Source organism: Galleria mellonella, unplaced genomic scaffold (genome assembly GCF_026898425.1).
Source record: "Galleria mellonella isolate WM207_F2 unplaced genomic scaffold, CSIRO_AGI_GalMel_v1 utg312, whole genome shotgun sequence".
In the NCBI taxonomy this organism is placed as follows: Eukaryota; Metazoa; Arthropoda; class Insecta; order Lepidoptera; family Pyralidae; genus Galleria; species Galleria mellonella.
The window spans coordinates 3491626-3514594 of NW_026442074.1; the positions used below are offsets into that span (position 1 = coordinate 3491626).

The 22969-nt window shown below is 31.5% G+C and overlaps 2 protein-coding genes across 2 annotated transcripts; one reads left to right on the top strand and one right to left on the bottom strand.

Moving 5' to 3' along the window:
- Window positions 1–229: 229 nt before the first annotated feature.
- LOC113515064 (SH2B adapter protein 1) lies at window positions 230–18013 on the top strand. The gene is made up of 5 exons (XM_026899202.3): window positions 230–1103; window positions 3789–4020; window positions 4713–4903; window positions 5798–5986; window positions 12403–18013. The coding sequence occupies exons 1-5, from the start codon at window positions 414–416 to the stop codon at window positions 12520–12522; spliced, it is 1422 nt and encodes a 473-aa protein (XP_026755003.2). The 5' UTR covers window positions 230–413; the 3' UTR covers window positions 12523–18013.
- On the bottom strand, window positions 18003–21928 carry LOC113515050 (cell cycle checkpoint protein RAD1-like). Its single transcript, XM_026899183.3, has 6 exons — window positions 21688–21928; window positions 21144–21281; window positions 20530–20633; window positions 19671–19902; window positions 19248–19379; window positions 18003–18190 (listed from the first exon to the last, which is right to left on the bottom strand). Exons 1-6 carry the CDS (start codon window positions 21778–21780, stop codon window positions 18077–18079), a joined length of 813 nt encoding a protein of 270 aa, XP_026754984.1. The 5' UTR covers window positions 21781–21928; the 3' UTR covers window positions 18003–18076.
- Between the last annotated feature and the right edge of the window lie 1041 nt (window positions 21929–22969).

Genomic DNA, 22969 nt, shown 5'->3' on the forward strand with positions numbered 1-22969 from the left:
CTTTGATACAAAAAAATCTAACAGATGGCAGTAATTTAAATGCGTACTTTGACACTTTGTTTTTAAATTCTTTAATTAAAATTTAATAAAGTGTATTTAATAACTGTTAATTACAGATAAATAAACAAAGAGTATGTAAAAAATATTTTAATATAATTAATAATTAAATTGAAATTATAATAATAATAACCGGTTTCTGATAAACTTTAATTTTTTCTACATGGCAACAAAACTTGTTTTCGCCAAACTGTGTGAGTCTCATCGTGAATTTTATTTTGATTGCAAATTAAAGTATCTACCAATGCGATAATTACTACGAGGGTATAATAGTGAGCATTTGCTTGTGTTATTTAATTTTTGATGTCGTGTACAAGAACGTAGTCCAAGTGGAGCTGCTAAAGAGACTGCTTGCCATGGCGGGCCCGTCCGACGGCGAGGCCGACGGTTGGGTCGAGTTCTGCGAGCGTCAGGCCCGGGCCGCCGCTCAGGACTTCGCCAAGGCATGCATACAGTACATACAGACCAACACAAATGACCCCGTCGTCCGCCCGCCCGCAACAAACAAGGAACTCATGAAGAGGTTCTGTGAATGTTTTTCCGAGCATTTCGAGTTCGAAATGGTCAAATTGAAAGCTCTTCACAAGATACCGAACGGAACGCACACAGGACACGATGAGAGTGACTACTCGGAAGAAATGGACTCGCCTAAAACGCAACACAAACCGTTTTTCAGAAGGTTATCTTTTAAAGGTCTTAGAAGAGGCAAAGGACTCTTTCATAAACAACACTCGGATGAAGTGGAGTTATCTTCTAATCTAAATAAACATAACAAGACTAAATTAGCTAAGATAGTTGTAGAATGTAGAAAAGAGGGTTTGGTTAATTACCTGACCCCTGAGAGTTTAGAACAGCCCGGGAGTCCACAAAAATGGGAGAAATGTAGACTGGCACTAGTGAAAACAGTAGGAGGTTATATGCTTGAATTCTATTCACCACCTAAATCTCAAAAACCTAGAAGTGGAGTGTTTTGCTTTTTAATATCGGAGGCGAGGGAAACAACAGCACTTGAAATGCCTGATCATGAAAATACATTTGTGTTGAAGGTAAGCTTTTATTTTCCACCAGGAGAAGACTTTGTACAGTCATCTACATGGGTACCTCTGTCCCACTCATGTTTCTGTTATGAAATATCTGTATTTTAATTTGAAAGGTGGGATGTGGTAGTAAAATTATAGAATATGATGACACAACACCATAGTCCTTATAAATAGTAATGCTGCAGGTGACCTGAGTATCATTGTGTATCTTGTGATGCCCGTGATACTGTTTATGTGTATAGACAACAGTTACTACTTCCCATTAGATAGGCCGTCAGCTAACTTGCCATTTTGAATTACATGACAAACTAACAATTTATTAAGAAACACAATGCATCAATATTCTTGATGCCATAGGATATCAATATCTTATTAATATAAAATTTTTTTAACTAAACAATAAATAACATGTACATGTGGGAGATATTTAAGAAAAATTAATATGAGGGGTCTTAATAAGACGAGTGGAAGCCGAAACTATAATTTTTTGCCTGTCTCTATTTTTGTTTAGATATTAACTAAAACTACTGTACGAAATTGGATGCAGTTTTGACAGTTGTATTTCTAAAGGTGTAACTTAAAATCTGGTGTATATTTCATTTTGTTGTACCATCTGGAAGTGATTAAATTCATTGATTTTCTTACTTTTGAAATCCACACATATTAAGTAGTGCGCAAAATCCTAGTACATTATATATATCATTTAAATTGTTGTATTGTTTATTCAGAAAATGAACTATTATTATTGTAATATGTACCATAATTATTGTCATGTATAACATTATCACATTGCATGTGGTGATAATGCAAGAGTGCAGTGTGTTATCACTCCCCATTCCTATGCTATAATGGATATAAAAGAACAAAATATGATATTCTTAACTATAAAAAGTGCAAAAGAAGGTATAAAGTACAAATAAATAAATGCTTGAAATGTTTACTAATACTAAAAATACTAAATAACTTTGTCTCCTTGTTTGTTACCTTTTTACTCCTAAACCACTGAACCACTTTTGATATAGAGACATGGCCATAGCTAGGCTGGGGTATTAAGGGGCAATGTCTTATCTTAGAATCTTAAGCCCAATGTTCTACCTTAAAATGAAAGGCCCCAAGAAAATTAGACAGATTGCTGATAGCAAACATGATTAGGCATTGTATAGAAATTTTTGGCAAACCTGATTATAAACAGGGTTACTGTAGACACCTGTAACACCAGGAATGTCAAGTTCCCATTTCCAACCCTTAAGAAACCTTAACCGGCAAGCGTGTATGAAAAGATTGATGAATGTGGAAGAAGCGAAAGAGGTTTGTTTGAATCGAATCATTTGGCATTCCATTGTTTCTGTCTACCCTAATCGGAGACAGGCGTGACAGATATATATATATATATATATAAACCTTAATATACCCTTTTTCAAGAACGCCATGCTGTAGTCTTTAGGGAATGCCTCAGCAAGAAGAAAATTTTTGATCATTGTTTTAGGATTTTACTAAAATGTATACCTACATAAAATATACACAAAAATATATATTTCTATTTTTGTTTTAGGTATTTTCTTTCTCAATTGTAATAAATAATAAACATTTTTACCTTCCTGCATTGTCTCTTACATTAATACAGATATCACACTTTTTTCCTGTTAGTACTTATTTGTATAATCTTTACTAATATTATAAATGTGAAAGTGAGTTTGTTTGTTACTTTAAAGGTTTAACCAAGCATTATTAAATTTGGTAATATACATAATATAAATGATAGAAAAGGATATAGACTACTTTTTATAAAAGTCAGTGAACATATCCCAATCATGTGTACAAAGTCACAGATAAAAGCTATTATTCTTATAGTGAAGTAGTGATATCAAATGTAGCCTTTTTTCAACTTTTTCTATTCTTCTCTGACCATCCATTCTTTGCCAGCAGTTGTTACCATGTTCTCTGCCCATGTTTTTTACAATCTATCAATGTTTCTAATTCATTGAGATTTATCATGTGTTAATAATATGTTAAGGCCATCTTACATGTTACATTTAAGAAATATTGCCAACTCACTGTCTTTTGTCTTATAATTTGTTTAAAATTCAAATGGATCTCTCTTTTAAAATCACATAGTTATTTTAACTACTTTAAAATTAGAATTCAGTGCATATTGTAGTGTGTCATTGTAGTGCATTTTGTTACATCTGTACTGACCCTTATATGTTCATACTTATTATGATGTACATAGTGACAAGAAGTCATATACTATATTTCTGTAGATAACAGTTGCCACTTTCTATCGTCATCAGCTTCATCATCATCAAAATCATTAGTTTGTTTGACAAGAAAAAGTACTTTTAGCCAGTAAATTATAGCTAATATTATAAATGCAAAAATGAATTTATTGTTTTGTCTTGTAATATTAATGGCCCAACTAAAGCTCGTTATAGATGTATTTTGTGAAAAACATATATTGCTCTCCTAATGAATATATCCCCGTGTAATGTATGGTAATACCTACAGTTTCTCGAGGATGTATATACGTGAGGGTACATACGTCAGAAATGACAGTAACAGTCAGTATCGCGGGAGCGATGCGCGAGGGTAGACGTTTATTACCGTGTAGTGTGCAATCCTTAATATGTCTTTATAGACACTACATAGATGAAGTTGCAAATTGATTATTATTTAATTTCTATCAATTTACAGGCAGATAATAACATGGAGTATGTAATAGAGGCAGAAGACATAGATGACATGAAATCGTGGCTGGCCACAATAAAGTACTGTATGCGATCGCCCCCGACAACGCAGCCTCCTCCCGACGCGCTACCGGGCATGCCCGAGCCGGCGCCGCCAGACCTGCCACCACGCCGTGACCTACCAGCGAGCACCAGCAACCTTGACTTAGCTACTGACACACCTGAAGAGGCTGAATTAGGTAATCTAATAATTATCAAAGGGAGACTGTTCAAGTTGTTCGCTTAGGTATCTCTGTCCAACTCGTCTTTCTGCAGTGAAGCAGTTTGCGGGAGTTGCTTCCAAGGCTTATTTAATTTGATGAGCAGGATATGGATTTTTAATTATTGCAGACACATCTTTAATTATTCCTCTTCAACCTAAGGTTGCCTGAAATAGATAGATAGCTATTTATCGATAAGGATGTCGCCATTATTGTTTGTTTATCTTGCTTTTGTAATTAAGTTTTTGTAATTACATAATTATTTTTGTATATATATTATTAATCTCGAAGGGAACGATAAGGGTTTTCTTTGATTCACTCATATGACAGTAAAATTGCAGGATACGAAAGTACAACACCATCCTCTTCAGAAATGACTAACAGTTTTTTTTTTTATATGATCAATAAAGAATAAATGGCAATGCATGAGGAGTATTCGGTGATGCCAATGGTGGCTATAGACACGAACTACTGTCCATGACATGAATGTATTTTCTTGTATACTTTCTATGTTTCTGTATTGCGTCTTCATAACGTCTTACATTTCTTGCAAATAAGGAAATTGAAAAAAAAGGCAATTACTTATTTAATATTCACAATAAATACACAATTCCATCATACTTCCCAACAAGTCTATATTAATAGCAATGCGTCTTCTGCTTACGGCGCAGGTTCTATAGCGGAGGAGTCGTGCGAGTCGTCGCGCGTGTCGCTGTCGGAGTGGCCGTGGTTCCACGGCACGCTGGCGCGGGCGTCCGCGGCCGCCAGCGTGCTGGCCGGCGGCGCCGCCGCGCACGGCTGCTACCTCGTGCGGCAGAGCGAGACGCGCCGCGGCGAGTACGTCCTCACCTTCAACTTCCAGGTCAGTACGATCTCAATTAATAATACGACAAGCGACTTTTTTAAGAATTTTTTTTTAGCTTATGTTCTTGCTAATAGTGATGTAGTTCGTATAGGTGAAAGAATTTTTAAATCAATTCAATAGCTTTTGAGTTTACCATTACAAACATATAATATTAGTTTTGACTAGTGATTCGCCCCAGCTTCGCATGAGTAAACAAATAGAACAATAATTTGTCTTAATTTTTTTTATTTATTTTTTACAAACAAAAAATCTCTCCTTTTTATGACACGAATTTAGATCAACAAGACCCAAACAGACTGGACTGTCAACAGCCATTTGCTTAAAAAAAAAGAAGAATTGGAATATCACTTTTTTCCGCGCAGTTTTTCCAATTTTTCTCTTTATAAGAATCTTCCTCGGATTTTATTTATTTATTATTAAACTTTAAAGAATATTTGAAAAAAAAGTTTGTTCAGCCAATGTCGAGTTTTGCACTTGGCAACACATTTAGCGATCATTTTTATTATATAGATTATTCATTCCTCTATTGAATAATATGTCGCAAATAAGGGAAAGAATTGAGAGATTGCATAGCCAAGCTTCGTGGCCAGTATGATAGTAATAGGCTTTATCATTCTCTAGTGGAATTATCACTAAATAATATTAACTGGCTGACATCCTTTTATAAAGTTTTTTTTTTTTTTTTTTTTAATACAAATTATATTCAATATTCATGTTTGTCATTAGATACATGTTTTCAAGATTGCCAACTCGCTTGCCAAACGTGGTAACTACTAGCAAAACTTCTCTTAATAGAAAGACAAATGTTCAGCAGAGAGTTAACGGCTGAAATTATGCTAATAATAAAAAATATAAAAGTATTCTTTTCTCATCTAACGATGATTATTGCAGGGTCGCGCCAAACACCTCCGGATGACGTTGAACGAGACCGGCCAGTGCCGGGTGCAGCACCTGTGGTTCCCGAACGTCCACGACATGCTGGAGCACTTCCGCGCCAACCCTATACCGCTGGAGTCGGGAGGCGCGGCCGACGTCACGCTCACCGAGTACGTGGTCTGTCAGGACGGGAATAGACAACAAGTGAGCCTCGCAACGGTTTCCTAGCGTATAATGCACTTCTCGATTGTTCTATACTACAACTAGCTGTATCTCCCGGATTCGTTCGTGGTCGCATCGCAATATAATGAACGATTAACATCACAATGTTGAAGCCTAACTGTCAAATGAACTATGAAATGTAAAAAGATTTAAAAATACCAAACAAAAAACAAAGTTTAAATTTAAACAAGAGTTAATGCTGGCTACACCTCAACATATTGAGGTCCCAGTGCAGATTTTCAGCTGAGTCCAGCTTTAAAGTGTAATTTGTCTATATGTAAGTACGCCTTCTATCTCTTAAACATTTTTATTGACAAAACTGATAGAAAGAGATTCTAACTTGACAGTACCAAGTTGTCTTTTATGTAGCTTAAACCAAATTTTACATTTTAGTCACTGTTTATCCATTTTTGTACAATAATGATACAATCATAAACTTTTTTTTATCCATTTTTACCAATTGTTTCCCATTTATCGTCTAAACCTATTTTAATATTAATTTACTCAACCGCAAACCGTAAGAGTGAGACAGATGACGTCCTGTTTCGTTCTTTCTTACGTATTCCTGCGAATAGTTTGCTGTTTATCTTATAGGCCCGGTTTGTATTAATTGAATACGTTATCAATCACCCGGCGGTCATTATGTATACAATAATGCCGATGCGATATCGACTTTAAACCACAATATGATACGGCAACATTGAACAAGCCATAATCGTCTAACCACAAATAAATAACTCGCTTGTCAATGGAACACGCACGCCATGAATTCCGTTGTATTACTTTCATCCTATTTAAGAAAATAAATCCTGTTATCCTATTATTTTTATAAATGCGAAATTTTGTACTTGAAAATTACTGAATGGATTTTAATAAAATTTGGCATACGAGATTATATGGTAAATTAATACATAGGATATTTTATCTATTGATTCACGCGGGCGGAGCTATGGTATACAGCTAGTAAATAATAAATATAATTTTATTAATAGACTAGCTTTTTGCCCATTTACGTCATAGGCACGAATTTCAGAAGTAGGAAAACTGATTAAGTAATACTTCTGATTGCATAATTTCGACACAGATCTCTTTCTAGAAAAATTACTGCACTAAATTGTATGCGGTTTTCATAGTTGTAGTCCTGAATGTCTAGCTTAAAATTTGATTTATGATTTGTCTTTATATGTCTGTGTCTAAAAGTGGTATATTTCATGGTTTTTCCTACTTCTAAACTCCGTGCGTACGAAGTAGCGGGCAACAAGCTAGTTCAGAATAAAAGGATAGCGTATTATAATACACAAATAGGTTTATATATTATACATAAACAGACATACTTAATATCCAGACATAATTAGAAAGAATGAAGTAAAAATGGTTAATTTTCATGAATACTAACTATAATTGGATTGTATATAAAGAATTGTTGCATTAGTGTATCACAAAATAAATACATAGAACAATCGAGAACAGCTTATGTAGTACTGTGAGGTGTGGCTTGGAGAAACCATGAGATTATTATACCTGTCGCTCAAGCTTTACTGGTACAAAGTAGAGTTAATATTGACGGTCCTTTCCACACTACTGAGTAGTGCGACACTTCTGAATATCCAATGTGAGTTTTACAAAGATTTACGTAACTGCCGTTTTCATGTTTACGTTAATAAGTTTGTATGGAGAGCTACATTTTTTAAACTATACGCTAGAGGCGGTTTCAGAGGCTGTTTCTATACAAATGTTCAACGTAAACGCTTACGTAAATCTGTGTAAAAACTCTCACTACTGTACCGAAATTACGCAACCGATATTCGATTGATTTACGCACACACCGTTTTTACTTTCGACGATATAAAAGTTACTTAAGATTCACATATCATTACGAAGTTTACACTTTAATTTACCACTAATATTTTTTTTTTTTTTAATTTAACAGTAGCAGTAAAATTTGTCTATTGAAATTTGAATTGAATTAAAAAAAAATCTAGTCTACAAGTAGTTATCGTTAAGGCAAGGCTCAATAGTATAGACATTCTATTTTCACTGCCATTTTTTAATCTATATTAATAAGTTTATTGCATAAACTTATTATTAATTATATTCTTAATAACTTCTTATTTTTAGTCTGATTCTACAAAATGCAATTTTTTTTTATTTATTTATCTGCGACACAATTTAGACAATATTTAGTTATTCGAAAAAAAAAACGTGTGAAAAGTTAAATATATCGAGCATCGTTCGCGTAATTTTGGCAAAATGTATAAAATAGACTATATGAACAATTTATTTTCGACTGCACTAGGTTACGTGCTATTCTCTTTGACCGTTTGTATTTAATCAAAGTTACAAAAAATTTTATATTGTGAAATTAATTTTAATAATACAGTTTCAAATAATTTCACAATGTTCAAATACTATGACAATAAAGTAACGTGTATTACATTGTTTACTTTCGTTCAAATATCTATAGTCGTAGCATTTTCACTGACATTATTTCAGTCTTGTAACCTAAGCGGTCGATACACTTATATTTCAATTATGCCTGCATTTTATAGTATGGAAATTTTATTTTATAAAATTTATTTTATATTATAAATAAATGGTTACTATCAATGAAGGCTTAATTCAAATCTTTAAATCATATCAATATTATAATAAAAATATAGAGAGCAATGCGTTTATGTGCATTACGATTGCGGCAACGGTATCGGCTGTTACGTAATTTTAGACCAAATGTATTCCGTATCACGCTATATATTTGGTTTGAAAGAGCGCGAACATTTTCCACTACGCCTGTAAATATATAATAATTACAATTTAAGGGAAAATTATAATTGGACGGTTTAGAAATATCGCCCTACAATCTAAAGAGAGTGTGCATTTTTATCTGTTTTGAATAGGGTCTCTACAGTCTGATATAATACTTATGAAAATACCTATTCTTAAACCTTAGACTGATATATGTAAAATCAATCATCCTAACTCAAACATATGTACATTAAGTATACTGAGTTAATAATATTTTATTTATTATAATGAAAAATGATTTCTTAAATATCCACAAATATCATACTCATATCGTTTATTAAACATCATAATTTATAGAGATATCACATGAGTGTAATTATTTAATTAAAACAAATGAGGTGTGAAATAAATATAAAAAAATCAAATCAATTTAAAAATAAAACCCAAGAAGCTATTTTCAGTCGAGTGATTGACGTCATTGAACATAACAAAGTCTTCTAAATATTTAGATCAAAATATGGCAACGTCTGTATTGTGACATTTTTCAAAACCGATTCCCAAATTCTCTGAATAATTATAAAAAAAATGCACGTAAACTTATCGATAAAATTTGTTGTTTTATTATTTTATTTAATCGTTTTTAAATTTTACAAAAACTTCCAGTTTCCTAAAAATGTTGCATAATTAAAATACCTAAATTTATTTTAAACTTTGACAAGTAATAACGATGTTGCCAGTTTGAAAAACTTTTATACATCCATAATATTGGTCCGACCCTGGATGTTACGGATATGGAATCTCTTATGTTTATCCAAACTATCTTAATTCAAACTCTATTATTTGACTATAATATATAACTAACTACTTAGGGTAAGTAATTATATTTTTATCAAACAGTATCCACATATAACTATAAATATATAATATAACCATCCCAAAACATGTATTCAAATAAAAAATACATTATTGGTATATCCATTTGGGAACTTCGATACCAATGTCGGATCAAAAACAAAAGCGTCCAAATTACCCCCTTTTTGTATCAATAGTTCAAACGTTTCACATCTCTATATTTAATTTTTTTCTAAGGTCTTGGAGAGTTTTAGTATATGGTGGTCAACCATAAATTTGCCACTCATAGCTAGTCTATTTTTTTCAGTCACTTCTAAAGGGTTACCATATCTTATTCTCGTTTTAAATTTTTAACTAGTACATTTGTATTTATTATTATAATGACCTCACCGTATATGAGGGATGCCATGAGTAACTCTTTTTCGAGCAAGTAGTTCTCTTGTTGGAAACTGAACAATGTCAATAACAACAACAAGCCAATTTTTATTTTCTGGCACTATGTGTTCTCTAATCTCTAACAAAAGGTATGTATGTATGAGATACTATGCACCACACACTCTCTTAATACGTCTATAATGGTATTGTTCACGCATAGGTGGCAGAGAGCACTTTCCACCAGGTAAACCTTCAACTGCTTTGTCTCTTTTACACATTTAAAAAAAAAGCCTGAGCACTTTATAATATTCTAAACGTGAATCAGAATTCATGGTAACCCTCCCTATTTATATTGTCATTAGTTGTAGTCCCACCGAATGTCACACACGATGCTATGAAACCCCAGTCATATTTATCTAAATATATTAAATATATAATATTAATTCGTAATTTTAGCGGTATAAATAATTTACTTTATTATTTTATGTACTAATCCCAGCAGATTATACAGTTAATATTATAATTTTAGTTATTCAGCATTTTTTATCAGAACACAAATTGGTTTGACTAAATAAAAAAAAAAAGGATAATTAGCGTTATTCGAAAACCTATTACCCGATAGTGTTCATAAAACTACATAACTTTCTTGTTCGTCTCCTTTCAAATTAAGAATTTAATTCAAAGAGAGAGAGAGAGAGTGAGACGGAATATTTCAATGTTTAGAGAACATTTGTATTTTTTTTTTTTTTATAAATAAACTTTCTTTTTTTTTAATAAAAACTGTAAACTTCTACAAACTTATTTTAACTATTACAGTGTTTTGACGTTTTCTTTCAAGTCGAGAGTACCTATAATCCAAAAGAAAAAGACAAAATATTGAAATAGTTGAATTAGGTTTATTACAGGTTTGACGTGTACAGGGTTACTGTGTATTGCTTTCTACAATGTAATTAATGTAAGAAATAATTATTGATTATTTTATTTTGCTTTATATTCACTAAATGTCATGATTTTATATTTTTTGTTGATTATTTTTTCACTTGCCATAAAGGTCGTTGTAATAACTAATGAAAATTAAAAGTAATCGTTTGACCTATTTTATTAAAAAGTATAAACCATAGATAAATTCAGAATATAAACCTTAGACTTAAAGATTGACTTTAATAAAAAAAAAAAATATCTCAAATATTATGTCTTATATCTCAACTTTATTTATAATGAAAACGTACCTAACCAAAAATATATTAATCACTTTAAAAAACCATGCTATCAAAAAATATTATGTTATAATCCATAAATATTATTATTTCTAGAATTCTTCATACAAATAATTGAAAAATAATTTTCATATACCTACATATCGTTCATTATTTATTCTTTGTATATATAAATTTGTTAATTAAGTGATACTTTTTTAATTATACATATAATTATTATATTAATTTACTTAAATATCACAATTATACTTACCTACATTCAGGTTGGTTTGAATCACAATTAGATTTATTATTATTATTGTAATATTGTAATGTTATGTAGATTTAGTTCATTCGTATTGTATAATTTGTCATTGAGAGTTGCATTTTATAATGATTTCGTTGTAGAGTATTAAAAGTCATTGCCGTTTCAAAAATAGCCGCTTAATTTATTTTTGTTTTCTTTTGTTAATAGAATGGCAACCCCAAAATAACAGGGGCTCATATCCAAAAAGGAAATTTGAATTAAGAATGGCTTTTGTATGAAGTCTTAATTATATATCTTAATGTAGTATTATTTATCAATAATTTTAATAATTTCGAGGCGGACTGTTAATATAATGTACTAACAAATGTATTTAGAATATTTTCTAATTTTGTTTATGTTTTGTACATACGAAATCATTGTTCTTCCGAGCTTTAATCGTAATTTCTTGGTTGTAAATTTTATTAGGTACATTAAACTTATTCTATGGAATGGCTTTTGTTTTTTCTTTTTATTTGCTGTATGTTTAACTTCGTTTTATGCCTGTGTTTTGTGTTTTGAATGTGCACATTTTTTGGTAAGTTTTTCACGTCACGTGCTATTTTTGTTTGCTTTCTACGACCAGCTTATTTTTTTAAACCGCGTCCGCAGCGGTGATATCTAACAAAGGAATAAAGCATGTTTCTAGCTTATTATTGTGAATTGAACTATAGTCTACCTCTGTTAAGTTCACAATGATTAGTTAAATTCATGCTTTGATATCAGTACTGTGGGCATGGTTTTTTTTTGTACAAAATTCTCAATATGCCTATTAAATGCATCAAATTATTTCTGAACTCTGTAATATAAAAATTTAAAATAAATTTTCTCTATGGTATCATTTATAATAAATAAATCGAAGCAATTCTCTATTACTGTGTAAAATAAAAAATATATTTTGTTTATGGTGTCGTTTATTTTTTTTTTAGCTGGGTGTCACGCACGGCAGTGACGTCAGAATGCGCAGGGCCGAGTTAGAAGCGCTTCTTGTGGCTAGCGGTGCTCACCATGACGTTCGCGCCGTAGACAACCAATATAGTTTCGTGTAACACACGTCAGTGTACAGTAGTAGGCAATCGGACACTTTTAATGTGCTAAACGTATTCTGCTGCACGTCTAATACGGCCTTTAATGTATAATGGATCGTTTTGAAAAGAGTTTATCGTGATTAAGAGACATTTTTAATGAATTTATATAGACTAACCCCTTATTCGTAAAAAAAGTAAATATTTAATAAACCTATTTTAAACTATTTAAATATTTGTCTTTTGCTTTAAATTTTCTATTTGAAAATGATAAAGTATTTTTAAATAATAGTTAAATTAGGTTTTAGTTTTTATGAATAAGGAGGTTAAAGATTAGGAGAGTGTAACTCTTCCTATTAGAGAGGGGAGTTATCCTTCTTGAATACAGTTTATCTATGACATGAATTTTGTCAGGATTGGGCCGGATTTACACTATACGTAAACCGCTGTTACAGTGAGGATCCAACGTTATATTAATATAGGCGATTGACTTTGTTTTTGGATGTACAGAGTTCACGAAACTGAAAAATTTATTACAGGGTTAAGAATTCTATTGGAGTTGGTCTGTGAATGTTTCTTTAACAGATTGAATAGAAAATTCTCAAAATAATAATCATTGATATTATATGAATGATAAAACATAATTGATGTTTAAAAATGTAAAATATATGTATTGAAAAAGAAAAAAAAATTATCCACGTTTCTTTAAACGTGAAAAAATCTATTACAAAATTGTACACAAGTTTAGCTAATAATTTTACGTGTCACCGTCTAATCACAGTCTAAAGAACTTTCCTACCAGTCGTCCAACAGACCTGTCATATAATCGTTTAGTACATAGCGAAGGTCTTGGACAACTGGTTATTCCTTACACTGTGTTAATATATTTATTTTTAGCTAATAAGTATAAAGCTATACTTAAAGAACATCTTAACTAGATACTAAAACCCATCGCTCATCAAAGTGTTCAAATTCCATTTCCGAAGTTAATTGTAATTTGTATGTATGGGAATGGTTTCCTATGTATATAATCTCAATGTTTTATACTATCCTTGATATTCCCTATATACTTAATGGTATTAAGTAATTGTAAGCTAGAGATTAAGTCCTCTCATTAGATTCAATAATTTATGCGATCGAAACGATCAAATTAAACCCTATGCCGTTGTTCTAAAGTTTAGTTTAATATAACTTTAATTGAATCTTTGCATATGACACCTCATCTACCTAGGCATTCCTGGTTTAAAATAAAAAAAATAATGTTTCAGTACCTTCCTCTAAGGAGGAATATAAGTCTGTAATAGTTGAGGGGGTTCACAACATTGCAAGTATAATGCACACAACTCCATCTAGTATCAAATAAAGCAACTATACTAGGCAACTGGCAGACATATTTAAATTCTTTTTTAAAATTCGTATATAGAATACAGGCCAATACAAATATACATACTCATAAATAGAAATGTTTGTATTGATTGGAATCGAACCCGCGATCAAGTTTTCAATATGGATATCGCAATGTTGAGATTTCTCTTAGCAATGTCAGCGTTACCTTTAAAAGATGCGTAACTAGTTAGTATGTTTGATTAGAGAAATTAAGTAGTGCAATAAAAAATGTGTAGGTATTATTGTTCGTTTTAGAGGCATAGCCCAAATTAATGTATGTACTTATTATTAAATAATTAATATTATTTATTATATTTATATTAAGTAATATAAATTTATGTGTTGTAAATTAATTCGTTCAAAATGATCATTGTCGACGTTTCTCAATACCAGTCATAAAGGGACCGATTCGGATGCGACATTCTCTAAACCTATCACACTTAACCTAATAATTTAATTTTAAAATTTCGCGAAATTGCTGTTTTGTAGACCTTCATAAACTAAATTTATAATAATTTTGTCTTAAATCAATTATAAATTTTGTTCATTTTTTTTATTATTTCAGTCATTGACTGTTCACTGCTGGACATAAACCTTTCCCATAGGGAGTTTTGCCAGTAGTGACCACGCTTGGCAGGCGGGTTGATTACTGCAGTTAGGCTTTTAGAGATGTTTTAAGAGAGACGTTGCTGCCCATCCCTCCACCATAAGCTCCCTTAGTCATCTCTTACGACACCCACGGGAAAGGAAGGGGTGGGCTAACTTATGCCGGGACACGCATGGCGTAAATTTAGTTCACATTGGTTCTTAAAGATTTCGCTGTAATATTAAATTAAAATGTTAATTTTAGAGACAGATTTAGAGAATTGGCATCTCAGAATTGACTTCAGTATTCGAGATTATTGCGGTAGTTTTTACATAGCAAAATTTAGTTATATACGGTATCAAAGGGGGTAGTTACAACTTCAATAAAAGAAGGAGGTAGAAAAGGCAGAAACTGACATTAATTTAGGAAAATGCGTAAATTTAAATGTAACACTGCTTAAAATTTCAACTCTGACAGGCTGTATATTTATTCTGACTTAAATATTACTTTAAAATCTTTGGCTTATTTTGGCTATGTTGAAAGGGTAGATACGCCAAATTAAAACCTAGTGATTTTATGAAACTGAACAAGTTAGTAAACAAGGGTTTGAAATATGGAAATATTTTTTGAACCTTTCATATCAAATCGATTCTGAAACTACATGAATTATAAGTAGATATAAAAACTCAGAATCATTTTCATAGTTTTTAAATCTTAAGAGAAGTTTTATGAATATAATTACTGGGTTTTTGGTTGGTAATCTACCCATAGGTCATTCCATAAGTAAATCAATTTAATTAATACAAACTGCCATCGCAAATATAACTTTATTGCCTATAATAATATATACATATGAGTAAATATATATATATGCGTGTGTGTGTGTGTGTGTGTACTGAAACATAGTTTCACGTTATGATAATCTTGTATTTAATATGCCACCAAACATTGCCTGTATATGTCATATGTCTAGTCATTATTGTAACATACGTAGGTATTTAGGATACAGGGGTTAGTAAAGTTAGCAAAAGAAATCGACTTATCAATAAAATGTTAAATGAAAATAGTCCTTGGACACGACTGCTTAGGACTCAGTATGATTTATGTGTAATATAAATAACCTCAGTTTAAAAGTGGAAAATAACATTATATTGCAATGCAATTTAAAATTTAAGACGAATTTAGCAAATTCAAAAAACAGTAAATACTGTCAATATTATACAGAGACAGTCGTAAAATGTATATCAATACATAATTCAGTGAATGTTCTGAAACTGAACAATTTTCCTCAAGGAATATAGTCGAATATATAATAATTATGAAATAATTTTTAACTTTCCATACAACTAAGGTCGCCTTGTTGATTTAATATGAAAATATTTTGGTGTAAATATTCTTTCTTGAGGGCAGAAGTTGTTTAGTTTTATAACTATTTACGACTGGATTACAGGTTGGCCGACTAACCCTGTAATTGTAATATACCTTTAAGAATAAATGTAATTAATGTTGTTGGAATTGATAAAACATAAATAATACAATAAGGTTTGTTAATTAAATAGGAAATTTTCATTGGAATTATACACGCCAAATATTTGTACAACTTTTACTGTAATAGGCATTTTGTACGGAAATTATTATGAATCAATACCTCTATTTCATTTCAATTTATTTTTGTACTCCGATAATAACTTCCTTGATGAATGTACAATATCATTGTGGATACAACCATTGCATTCCGGATTGTAAATCCATGGCTTTACAATCCGTACGATTGGGCATAGACAAACAATAGTTGCAGAGAATAATTATCTGAAGGTTATGTACCTTCTGCGGACACGTTTTTAAGCACAGTGTACGAATCTATAAAATAACCGTAAAATCTGCCCCCTTAGACAAGGTACAAACGCATCTATTGATAGAATCGCTTCGGTCACATGGGAAATGGAAAGAACAAGATAGTGCACGTCGCTATCTTATTCCATCTCAAGGAACCGTTAGCGACTTTTCTACTTAGCAACGTTTCCATTGATAGATTCGTCTGTTACTTGTCTAGAGGGCTTGCCCCCTAGACAAATACAAACTAATCCATTGATAGAATTGTTATCGCTAGCGAGTCCATAAGATAGGATGAGACGGCAATGTGCGCTGTCTTGTTCTTTCTGTGAGCGGTGACCGAAGCGATTTTATCGATACAGTCGTTTATACCTTGTCTAAAGAGGGCTGTATACATGAGTGGCGATTGCTCAACATCGTACTATACCTATAGGTGTGACATTTTTTTTTTTACAATAATATATTTAAACGAGCTAAAATAACTTGGGGTACGTATTCGTATACTAACAGAAAATATCTGTATCTTTTTAAAGAGAAATCGCTGTATTAATTTTAATGAGTTTGCGGAGATAACTTGAAGCTATAAAATAAGTGACGTCATCAATATATACAATTGGAATTATCGGCATTGTAAAATAAATGACCAAAGTTTGTCTGTACATTAGAATTACTTTATATTTGCCTGGTTATAGTTTTATTTAGCTCTAAACGAAGAAACTATCAATACATTCATATTACGCTCATTAAGAAGCTCAATGTCGCTGTCTCATTCTATCTTGTGCATGCGACAGCGAAAACGTATATGTCGATAAATATATTTGTTTAGACAGCTAATTATCATAATGTTTCTTTCTGTTATCAAATCGCAGTCAATTTATTCCGATCTTAATGATTATGCAAGTTCTATTCACCTAAAAAACTAAATACATATCACGTTACAACTAATAGGGGCTAAGAAATAAAAAAATCGGACAAGTGAGAGTTAAACTCGCGTAGAAAGGGTTCCGTACGTTGATTATCTATGCCCCATTAAGTTGTTTTAAATCTAACCTAATTTTGTTGATAGCAACTTAAAAAAAAAGTATGTACGCAATTGTAATATTATATTTGCAAATGAAATTCATACACACAAATATTAAGATTTCCTATGTTACCTACTTTATATACCATAGACTGTAATCTAAAGGTCAATTTGATGATTTTTTTTTTTTAATTATACCCAGTAGTTCCAGAAAGAAAGGACGATGGTAAATTTTCGCCTATTTTCTTAAATAAAAACTATCTAAATTTTTTTAAATGTATGAGATTCTCACAATAATCTCATTCATATAATGTTGAAATTTTTTTATTTTATAATTTCCGCCATGATTGGCGACAATGTCCGTCTTCGGGTCACCGATATATATGTACCAAGTCTCAACTCGAATGGACCAGTAGTTTCAAAACAAATCGGTTGTAACATACGAACGGACAGATAGACACGCGAGTGATCCTAAGATCCTAGGGTTTTCCTTTTGAGACGAGAAACCAAAAAAAAAAAACTCACATGGACAAAGTCAGGAGGCAAAAGCTGTTGTAATATTTTTTTATTTAATTGACTTGAGCTTTTTTTGTAATTACAAAATTAAATGAGCATCGCGTATTAAAACATTCCTTAAATAAGTTGAATGTAATTTTTGAAAATGAAATAAAACATCTATTTTGTATCAACACTGTACTATTTATTTCACAGCCCTGTAGTACCCTTAGCGTTTTTATTAATCCCGTTAAAAATCAATCATCCAATAACGGTACTATATAAAATTCGGAAAACATTTGCCTTTGATCTTCTTTTTCTAATTTCAACTGTAGTAGTAATAATCCATTTGAACTGCACCTTAACACCACCTGGCGGACAAAAGGATAATACAGTTATTTCCTACTACGAGTCGTGCGCCATCTGGTGTCAAATTATCTAAAGCCTCCTAAGAAAGAAAAAATATTATTAAATTTAAAATTTTCCAATAGTATTTTTTCATGATTATACCGCCTATTCGGAATGCAACTTCAGTCAAGAAGAAGGGGCAAGAAATATGACTGATTGTTTTTTTTTCAAAAAGTTCATAAAATTTAAGATATAATTAGAACAAATTAATAAAATAAATCGGTTGCAGTCACTTCATATATCTTCCACTGGGTTTCTAAACAAATAACTTTTGATCAACTTCAAAATGACTTAACTGCATTTTTCTTTGTATTTATTGTACAATATCTTCTCGAATTCTAAATGGATTTTGCTTAATTGGCTTTATTCAATTGGACTGATATTCGATCTTAGAATTGTCAAGTGTACTCTAACGCTTTTAGTTTAGAATTTCAGTATATAGTATAATAATAGTAAGTAATACTCATTTTAGAACCTAAAGATTATTTTGAAACTTAGTCCCTAACATCTTATGCATAAAAATACCGTGTTACGATGTTTGTTCCGCTAATCTGTGAAACTGCTCGATCAATGAAATTTTGTTAATGTGTATCATTTACTCCAATATTGAGGGAATGATTTTTTATCCTAATATGAAAAAATGTATCTGGTAAGTGACAGAGGACAAAACGTCGTTTACCGAGTCAGCTGGATAGATATGAATATCTATACTAGTTAATATTATAAAGATCATAAAGTTGTTTGTTTGTAATTGATAAACTCGAAAACTACTAAACAGATTTTAAAAATTCTTTCACCTATAGAAAGCTCTATTATCAGCGAGTGACATCCTTACTAATATTATAAATGTGAATGTTACCTTATAACTTTATGAAATTTGGTATATATACGCACTTTATGGGATGGAGGGTAAAGCTACTTTTTATCCCGGTAAAAACGAGTAGGCTATATATTATTCTCGAAAATTCTATATACCCATGTAAAACCGGACTAAATTGCTAGTATAAAATAAATCCAAACCTTGGTTGAGATAGCGAGTGCTTTCATAATAAGCCGTACATGGTGTAACTGGTATTTCAGGGTTACAGGTTCCTCGCAACTGAAACTCTGCACCATGTCTGACGATTTGGGTACTTCAATACAAGATCTATCCTGTAAGACAAAAATATATTTCTAAATTACACCTTTGTAGTATAAAGATATTTTGAAATTTAATTTTAGAAATAGGTTTTGAGAAATAACACCCCATCGACCCCATTGTTATTTATATTTGTAAATACTAGTTTCGTGTCTGTAAGTGGCATAATGGGCAACATCAGACCTTTGCCAAAATTATTTAAAAAAAAATTCAGACTAGGTGTCGCTGAATGATATATCCTAAACTATCTAAAAATCAGTGTTTGTCTTATCCATTTTTAAGTGTAAGAAATAAACACTACTAACCTGCATTCCATATGTAACAATGCTAACATGAGGATGTTCAGGCGACAGATTAATTTCTATTATGTCACAGGACCGCTCAAGGTCTGACAGCAGACCCAAGAATGCTGGCGCTTTCAGTACCAACTTTGCCACTTCAGGGCAGTCTTCATCTCGAAGTTCCAAAACCGAATCGGCCGTTTGTGTAAATATTTCGCAGTCTGTCATCACATTGTAGACCGATTGCGGTTGAAGACTGTAAATAGAAAATAATAAAAATTATCATTTTGTGTGCTACTTCAGATTCGTGAATTTAAGTAATCTAATATAAAATAAAAGTAAATAAGGTAAGTATCTCTACTTACCCCTTAAATTTCATAGCTTTTCAGCTATGAAATAGATCTCTTCTAAATACAAATGTCTTTATTGTACGTCATAGATCAAGTTAAGGTATTAATTACATCAGTTAAACAGTATCTTCATGTCTTACTACATTATATATGCTGTATACAATATACATAATATTTATCAATCAACTACATTATTTAAAACTAATCTAGATGACTTTTCTTTGATCTTCAGGAATATAACTGTGTCAACAAAATTGCATATAATTTTTAGCAGTAGTTTTTGTATGATTCCGAAACAAACACAGAGAGACAAAATTTGTAAAAATTATTGCTTTAGCTTCTATTACTCTTTTTAAGACTTCTCATATTTATTTTTAAACATCTATGTATGAACATCATCTAGGTACAATATTATTTCATTAAAAAAAATTATCAGGAACCCAATAAGCAAAAAATTAAATACATTCAAGATCTAGGAAACCCATAAATGGACAATATTAGAGTTAATTTTTATGAAATAGGCTATCACTTACACTAATAGCAAAGGTGACCCTTCACATCTATAATACATTTTCAGACTTGATTCTTCTCCTGAACCAAATATATTGAGGCATTCAGCTAAAACAGCAACACTTATCTGAAATATATAACTATGATATATACAAAAATACATGTTGAACTCAACTCACTAACATATAGACATCCTCTTATTTCAAATTTTACATTTTATAATTAAATAAAATCATGCTACAAAGCAATCAAGAAAATAAGATAGAATTATGTGTTGCTAACACCTAAAGATTCTCTGGACATACAATTTTGATAAACTTTAAAAACTGCATATAAAAATCTTAAATATACTTGACATCTTTCCTGGTTAATATGATGGCACCTACATAAGTCTCAATAGATATATTTAAAAATTTTGCCACCTAATAGTATTATTTTTGTACTTTTCAGTTGAAATGACTAAACCCATATGGTGATAAACAGAAAATGATGATCCAAATATGATGATCACAATCACACCAGTCCTTAATATGTTGGTGATCATTTTGTAGATATTTTTTTGTACGTTTACATGTAAATCCTTATCACAGTAAGTAAATGGCTTTATTATTATTATAAAATATTCATAGACAATTACTTTGAACATAACATCCACATCATCTCTAACATGGTACTCAGTGAAGTTATCAGCAGGAACATATGCTGAGGCTTGGACACACTTGCCTTCCTCAACAGTGAACTTCAGACCTTCCGGCAGAGCACAGAACACAGCAGACTGAAATAAAATATAGACATAAATATAGGAAGAATTAAATATTATTGTGTTTTCTAATAACAAATTTATACATTATAATGTGCTTTATAATTGATACCTATATCCAATAATGGTAAAAATGTATTGGTCAACTTCAAATATACCAATTGGCACTATGGTATAAGACAGGTTATAGGAATATTGAAGATCATAGAATGAATATTTTTTTCATTATCAAGATGAGGGAGAATGAAGTTTTAAAGAGGTACCAAATAGGCTAATTCTAGCTCTGAGTAATCCTTGTGTGATTCAACACAGCCAAATTAATTAAAAAAAGAATATTAGCTACAAAACAATCTTACTATAAATGTTATTAGATAAAATTCACTACATAAATATCCCTCATGATATAAAACACTATGATTACCTCTTGAAACTGAATGGCTTTTAGCAAGCTGCACAAAGTTTTGCCAGAGTCCATTGAAGCCGTAAAATAATACTGAGATGTCTCTTCATCCATTATTCTCCTCCAAGTCAAACATAGAATTTAATAGCATCAAATATTGATCTTGTGATACTTCTTGATACACAAGTTTACCCAAGATTTGTGCTATGCGACCAGCCAAAACATGTTTACAGTATACTTGAGACTTTCTCTCTAAAACTTGGTGTTTAAATGCTGGACAAGGACAGAAATTTATCTTGGGAAAAACTCTATAGCAACGGTCTTTCTCTCCCTTTATTTCTATCAAAACACGGGACGTCTTTGATGTTTTGTATGCCACAATGTTGGGATATTTTTCCAAGATATCGAATGCTCTTTGAAGGACTACGCCAAATACTGAATAGAGAGATAGTAATTCCTCGTCTGAAACTTAATATATAAATTTAATATAAGTACGTGGGATCTTTATTAATTCCCAACCGTTTTTGATAATTATTTTGTAATCAATAGGACTTTTCCTATAGAAATTTTGTCACAATACAACTAATTGTTTTCATGTCAATATAAATTAAAATGTTTACATTGTTTAATTTCTGCTGCATTTATGCGATTCTCGACTTTATCCAATATGCTTTCTACAATATTGGGCACTATACATTTATTTTTGTTCATTATACATTAAAAACTATAACGAACATTTATTTTTAAATAAACATAATGTTTATTTAAAAATTTGTTTAAAACAAAGATTAAACTAAAATATAATTTTTTTTTTTTTTTAGTACGTTTGTTCCGTTTGGAACAGGCTAAGGTCGGAGACCATGCTGCCTAGTCTTCAAAAAGATAATTTGTCTGGAATTTTACTAAAATATAATTCAAAAATAGTCATAAAACTTTAAAATTAAAATATAGATAAACTAAACCACAGATTACAGAGACACAAAGAGACCCACAGATGAAGAAAGTATCATATAACCAAAATACAAAACTACGCAAAATATTCTTTGACGTCCTTACCCGAGGCACGCACTCTTGCACCCTGACGATCCAATCACAATTGCTAATGCGACGTCTCTCCCTTTTTCTGCGGAATTTTCGCTACGCGCCCCCGCAGACACACCCACATACCATACACACCGTCCCGCCGACGGGGACGAAGAGCCACCACGTCACATGGTTCGAGTGCCATCAGGTTTGCTCCCGAGCGCATCCCTACGACCCCGAGTCTCCAACCATCACGATATACCAGTCCTTCGTCGTCCCT

Bases quoted from the DNA above. Each gene is read 5' to 3' on its own strand.
- LOC113515064 (XM_026899202.3), top strand. From the start codon at position 414: ATGGCGGGCCCGTCCGACGGCGAGGCCGACGGTTGGGTCGAGTTCTGC. The intron at 1,104-3,788 runs GTAAGCTTTTAT...ATCAATTTACAG, and splicing joins AAAATACATTTGTGTTGAAG to GCAGATAATAACATGGAGTA. The intron at 5,987-12,402 runs GTGAGCCTCGCA...TTTTTTTTTTAG, and splicing joins AGGACGGGAATAGACAACAA to CTGGGTGTCACGCACGGCAG.
- LOC113515050 (XM_026899183.3), bottom strand. From the start codon at position 21,780: ATGGATGAAGAGACATCTCAGTATTATTTTACGGCTTCAATGGACTCT. The intron at 19,903-20,529 runs GTAAGTGATAGC...TTCTATTTACAG, and splicing joins GGGTCACCTTTGCTATTAGT to TCTTCAACCGCAATCGGTCT. The intron at 19,380-19,670 runs GTTAGTAGTGTT...TTTGTCTTACAG, and splicing joins TTGTTACATATGGAATGCAG to GATAGATCTTGTATTGAAGT.